This window comes from Nerophis ophidion, linkage group LG12 (assembly GCF_033978795.1).
Source record: "Nerophis ophidion isolate RoL-2023_Sa linkage group LG12, RoL_Noph_v1.0, whole genome shotgun sequence".
Taxonomy (NCBI): Eukaryota; Metazoa; Chordata; class Actinopteri; order Syngnathiformes; family Syngnathidae; genus Nerophis; species Nerophis ophidion.
In genome coordinates this window covers 2,732,209-2,738,882 of record NC_084622.1, presented here as the reverse complement: position 1 = coordinate 2,738,882, position 6,674 = coordinate 2,732,209, and the positions used below count along the sequence as shown (strand labels likewise).

Genomic DNA, 6,674 nt, shown 5'->3' with positions numbered 1-6,674 from the left:
CATGCACCTGGGGATAGGCCCCTCCCATATCCAAAGACATGCACCTGGGGATAGGCCCCTCCCATATCCAAAGACATGCACCTAGGGATAGGCCCCTCCCACCTCCAAAGACATGCACCTGGGGATAGGCCCCTCCCACCTCCAAAGACATGCACCTGGGGATAGGCCCCTCCCACCTCCAAAGACATGCACCTAGGGATAGGCCCCTCCCACCTCCAAAGACATGCACCTGGGGATAGGTTGATTGGCAACACTAAATGGTCCCTAGTGTGTGAATGTGAGTGTGAATGTTGTCTGTCTATCTGTGTTGGCCCTGCGATGAGGTGGCGACTTGTCCAGGGTGTACCCCGCTTTCCGCCCGGTTGTAGCTGAGATAGGCGCCAGCGCCCCCCGCGACCCTGAAAGGGAATAAGCGGTAGAAAAATGGATGGATGGATATATATAATTTTTTTTTATTTTTTATAATAACACCATATAAAATGTATAGTACACCCAATAAACATAGCAGTGTAAACAACATTGTAGCAGAATGTCCAGGATAATATTTGATATTTGTGGTTCCAACATCGATACTGCTCTTGATATCGACATTATCGACTCGTGTCTCGACCCACACCGGGCTGCTGCGTGTGCTTTCATAACTTCGGTCTTTTCCCACTGACACGTACGAGATAGTGTCGTGATCGTGTGCTCGTGTGCCCGTTTCACAGGCAGACCTCGCACAGTTCATCTCTGCACACATAACGGACACATCATGCTGTGGACAGCCAGCCAGGCCTTTCGGACATTCTCCTCCACTTCTGTGAGTAAAACGATGATTTCGCCGCATTGATTTAAATGCCACGTCCGTGCCTTTATTTCCACCGGACGTTACGGGCAGCGAAATAATAACTTGTGTCACTAATTGCTTTTTTTTTTTTTCCCCTGGCTCCTTTGCACACTGTGCATAACCGGAGAATGTTGCATCAGCTTCATTTATTTTTTATTTTTTTTTTTTTACTGCTCTCAATGGCCATGATGCGACCGTGCAGTACTTTTATACGATATTGTATATATTTCTACCCTATTTATTGACTATTAAGGGCTGCTTTGTGGTTATTGCATGAAACGATGTGTGGTTTATAACGTGAACACGTTGCTGCTGCTGCAAATGCACTTGACAGAAAAAAAGAGCTGCCTGGGAAACTCTAAACCCCGTTTAGTCCCGCACACATGTCTCCGACAGCTATGGGACGGGTGTAGGCGTGGTCTCTTTCAGCCAATAGTATTTCTCACATTTTGTAAGCCAATAGAAACGCTTGATGGTAAGGGAGGGGGCGGGACTAAGAACCAAGCCTGAACAAACATAACGCTTCTTGGAATCCAAGACTGGAGTGTCCAGAGTTCAACCTTTTCAAATAAAAGTGATCATTAAACATAGCCTGTTGAAGAAGGCCATACAGAAAATCCAAAAGGTGTTTGCTGTGTTAAAAAAATATCGAAAATATATTTTAAATAAATAAATGGGTTGTACTTGTATAGCGCTTTTCTACCTTCAAGGTACTCAAAGCGCTTTGACACTACTTCCACATTTACCCATTCACACACACATGCACACACTGATGGAGGGAGCTGCCATGCAAGGCGCCAACCAGCACCCATCAGGAGCAAGGGTGAAGTGTCTTGCTCAGGACACAAGGGACGTTACGAGGTTGGTTCTAGGTGGGATTTGAACCAGTGACCCTCGGGTTGCGCACGGCCACTCTTTAAATAAAATTGTAAAATAAACAGGGCTTCACGGTGGAAGAGGGTTTAGTGCGTCTGCCTCACAATACGAAGTTCCTGCGGTCCTGGGTTCAAATCCAGGCTCGGGATCTTTCTGTGTGGAGTTTGCATGTTCTCCCCGTGAATGCGTGGGTTCCCTCCGGGTAGTCCGGCTTCCTCCCACTTCCAAAGACATGCACCTGGGGATAGGCCCCTCCCACTTCCAAAGACATGCACCTGGGGATAGGTTGATTGGCAACACTAAATGGTCCCTAGTGTGTGAATGTGAGTGTGAATGTTGTCTGTCTATCTGTGTTGGCCCTGCGATGAGGTGGCGACTTGTCCAGGGTGTACGCCGCCTTCCGCCCGATTGTAGCTGAGATAGGCGCCAGCGCCCCCCGCGACCCCAAAAGGGAATAAGCGGTAGAAAATGGATGGATGTAAAATAAACAGCTTTATACCAGTCCATCACCAGCTAGCACACACTTGGGCAAAATAGGGCCCGCCGGACGTTCTGCATCAGGGGTCCCCCAAACTACGGCCCGCGGGCTGAATACGGCCCGCCAGCGTCCAAAAAACGCGGGAAGTCTCAAGGTTTTTTTTTTTCAAATGTGTCCAACCGCTTGTATGTTAGCTACCGCTCTTTAAAGTTAAAGTTAAAATACCACTGATAGTCACATACCGATAATATTAGCCTTTGCATTAGGGATGCACCGAAATGAAAATTTGTGGCCGAAGCCGAATAAAATTTAAACGCTTGGCCGAATACCGAATAATGAATGCATCCATCCATTTTCTACCGCTTATTCCCTTTCGGGGTCGCGGGGGGCGCTGGCGCCTATCTCAGCTACAATCGGGCGGAGGGCGGCGTACACCCTGGACAAGTCGCCACCTCATCGCAGGGCCAACACAGATAGACAGACAACATTCACACTCACATTCACACACTAGGGACCATTTAGTGTTGCCAATCAACCTATCCCCAGGTGCATGTCTTTGGAAGTGGGAGGAACCCACGCATTCACGGGGAGAACATGCAAACTCCACACAGAAAGACCCCGAGCCTGGATTTGAACTCAGGACTGCAGGAACTTCGTATTGTGAGGCAGACGCACTAACCCCTCTGCCACCGTGAAGCCCATAATGAATGCAGTTTTTCATAATTTTTTAAAAATTGCATAAATAGCCTAGAATAAATATTTAGACATGTTTTTCAAATAAAGTGATTTTTTTATTGAATATTGACATTTTTTTAATATTACAGTAGCCTTTGCTTTTCAAAAAAAAGCACAAAGTTTTTCATTTATATTAGGCCTTCAAACAAAACATGCATTCCAAAAAAAAATACAGTGCATTAAAGTGGATAAACCCACAACAAATGAATTATTGTCCTTTTGGCAAAAGTCTGCTTAGCCACAGTAGATATGCTAATAATGTAAACAGAAGGCTCAAGTAAATCTCAATTAAGTGTGTGCTTGTAACCTCATACACTTATACAGGTACACAACATATCCCAACCTTGTAACCTCATACACTTATACAGGTACACAACATATCCCAACGTCACCGCGTCACTGCACGTTGGTTGATGGCGTCACCGCGTCAAAAAAATTGGGTCACACGCCACTATTCGGCCTTGTTTTTAACTCATTCCACCGAAGGCCGAATGTGGCCTTTTTTGCCATATTCGGCCGAATATATTCGGTTACCGATTAATCGGTGCATCCCTACTTTGCATTTGACCCATCCAGTTGTGCAACTTAACTGTCTTATAATTAATGTACAGCAGAGCTATTCAATTGTTGTATTTCTTTGTATTTAGTGTATTAGATTCTGCAACTAGTGTTTGGACCCACTGTATCAATCAATCAATCAATGTTTACTTATATAGCCCTAAATCACTAGTGTCTCAAAGGGCTGCACAAACCACCACGACATCCTCGGTAGGCCCACATAAGGGCAAGGAAAACTCACACCCAGTGGGACGTCGGTGACAATGATGACTATGAGAACCTTGGAGAGGAGGAAAGCAATGGATGTCGAGCGGGTCTAACATGATACTGTGAAAGTTCAATCCACAATGGATCCAACACAGTCGCGAGAGTCCAGTCCAAAGCGGATCCAACACAGCAGCGAGAGTCCCGTTCACAGCGGAGCCAGCAGGAAACCATCCCAAGCGGAGGCGGATCAGCATCGCAGAGATGTCCCCAGCCGATACACAGGCAAGCAGTACATGGCCACCGGATCGGACCGGACCCCCTCCACAAGGGAGAGTGGGACATAGAAGAAAAAGAAAAGAAACGGCAGATCAACTGGTCTAAAAAGGGAGCCTATTTAAAGGCTAGAGTATACAAATGAGTTTTAAGGTGAGACTTAAATGCTTCTACTCAGGTGGCATCTCGAACTGTTACCGGGAGGGCATTCCAGAGTACTGGAGCCCGAACGGAAAACGCTCTATAGCCCGCAGACTTTTTTTGGGCTTTGGGAATCACTAACAAGCCGGAGTCCTTTGAACGCAGATTTCTTGCCGGGACATATGGTACAATACAATCGGCAAGATAGGATGGAGCTAGACCGTGTAGTATTTTATACGTAAGTAGTAAAACCTTAAAGTCACATCTTAAGTGCACAGGAAGCCAGTGCAGGTGAGCCAGTATAGGTATATATGTATGTATACAGTATAGGTATATATGTATGTATATATGTATATAAAGGTATATACAGTACAGGCGTAATGTGATCAAACTTTCTTGTTCTTGTCAAAAGTCTAGCAGCCGCATTTTGTACCAACTGTAATCTTTTAATGCTAGACATGGGGAGACCCGAAAATAATACGTTACAGTAGTCGAGACGAGACGTAACAAACGCATGGATAATGATCTCAGCGTCTTTAGTGGACAGAATGGAGCGAATTTTAGCGATATTACGGAGATGAAAGAAGGCCGTTTTAGTAACACTTTTAATTTGTGCCTCAAAGGAGAGAGTTGGGTCGAAGATAATACCCAGATTCTTTACCGTGTCGCCTTGTTTAATTGTTTGGTTGTCAAATGTTAGAGTTGTATTATTAAATAGAGTTCGGTGTCTAGCAGGACCGATAATCAGCATTTCCGTTTTTTTGGCGTTGAGTTGCAAAAAGTTAGCGGACATCCATTGTTTAATTTCATTAAGACACGCCTCCAACTGACTACAATCCGGCGTGTTGGTCAGCTTTAGGGGCATGTAGAGTTGGGTGTCATCAGCATAACAGTGAAAGCTAATACCGTATTTGCGTATGATGTCACCTAGCGGCAGCATGTAGATGCTGAAGAGTACGCAATATCTGAAGAGCATGGAAAAAAGCATTTCACTGTGGTGTAGTGACTACACCACAGTGAAATGCTACACTGTAGTGTGCATGTGACAAATAAAACTTGAACCTTGGACCTTGAACCTTATTCCATCCCCTGGGAGGTGAGGGGAGCATTGAGCACCAGCGGTGGCCGCGCTCGGGAATCATTTTGGTGATTTAACCCCCAATTCCAAGCCCTGATGCTGAGTGCCAAGCAGGGAGGTATAGTCTTTGGTATGACTTGGCTGGGGTTTGCACTCACGACCTACCAATCTCAGGGCGGACACTCTAACCACAAGGCCACTGATCAAGTCTTCGTAACGTCTATTTTCTGCTGGATCTACTCTCTATTTCACGCTGCCCTTTTTTTTTGTCGTTGCCGCAGCTGTTACATATACTGTAATACTGTACTTCACGGGTGTCCAACTCATTTTAGCTCAGGGGCCACATGGAGGGAAATCCGTGCACAAGTGGGCCGGACTATTAAAATGGTAAATGGGTTATATTAGTATAGCGCTTTTTCTACCTTCAAGGTACTCAAAGCGCTTTGACACTATTTCCTCATTCACCCATTCACACACACTTTCACACACTGATGGAGGGAGCTTCCATGCAAAGGCCCTAACCACGATCCATCAGGAGCAAGGGTGAAGTGTCTTGCCCAAGGACACAGATGGGGATCGAACCAGGAACCCTCCCACTCTACCAACAGCGCCATGCCGTCCCAATCATGGCATTAAAACAAAAAAAATAAGACAACTTAAGATTATTTTCTTTTTTCTTACTTTGGCCAAAAATAAAAACAAACTGAAAATATTACAATAAAAGCATAGAAAAAAATTGTTCAGATCAGGAGTCTCCAAACTACGGCCAGCGGGCGGAATACGGCTCGCCAGCGTCCAAAATCTGGGCCGCAGGAAGTCTGAAGGTTGTTTTTTTTATTTGTCCTTTCCAATCTATTTTCAACCGCTTGTCACTCTTGGGCAAATCATATTGTCTAAAAAAAGGCTCCGCATCGATAACATGACATCATTGCGCTCTTTTCGTCAATTAACGCGTCAGGAATATACAAACCCCGTTTCCATATGAGTTGGGAAATTGTGTTAGATGTAAATATAAACGGAATACAATGATTTGCAAATCCTTTTCAACCCATATTCAGTTGAATATGCTACAAAGACAACATATTTGGTTTTCGAACGGATAATTTTTGTATTTTTTTTTGCAAATAATTATTAACTTTAGAATTTGATGCCAGCAACACGTGACAAATAAGTTGGGAAAGGTGGCAATAAATACTGATAATGTTGAGGAATGCTCATCAAACACTTATTTGGAACATCCCACAGGTGTGCAGGCTAATTGGGAACAGATGCTCAGTCTTTCACAAGTCTTTCACAAGAAAGGATGTCAACAAATGCGTGAGCAAATTGATGAACAGATGAAGAAAAACCTTTCTCAACCAGCTATTGCAAGGAATTTAGGGATTTCACCATCTACAGTCCGTAATATCATCAAAGGGTTCAGAGAATCTGGAGAAATCACTGCACGTAAGCAGCTTAGCCCGTGACCTTCGATCCCTCAGGCTTTACTGCATCAACAA

At 44.7% G+C, this 6,674-nt stretch overlaps 1 protein-coding gene across 1 annotated transcript in view; it reads left to right on the top strand.

The window, feature by feature from the left end:
* Nucleotides 1-633: 633 nt before the first annotated feature.
* LOC133562888 (mitochondrial 10-formyltetrahydrofolate dehydrogenase-like) overlaps nucleotides 634-6,674 on the top strand; it is a 101,274-nt gene continuing 95,233 nt past the window's right edge. The window contains exon 1 of the mRNA XM_061916703.1: nucleotides 634-802. Coding sequence (XP_061772687.1) covers nucleotides 755-802 — 48 coding nt within the window. The 5' untranslated portion in view covers nucleotides 634-754. The remainder of the gene's footprint in view (nucleotides 803-6,674) is intronic.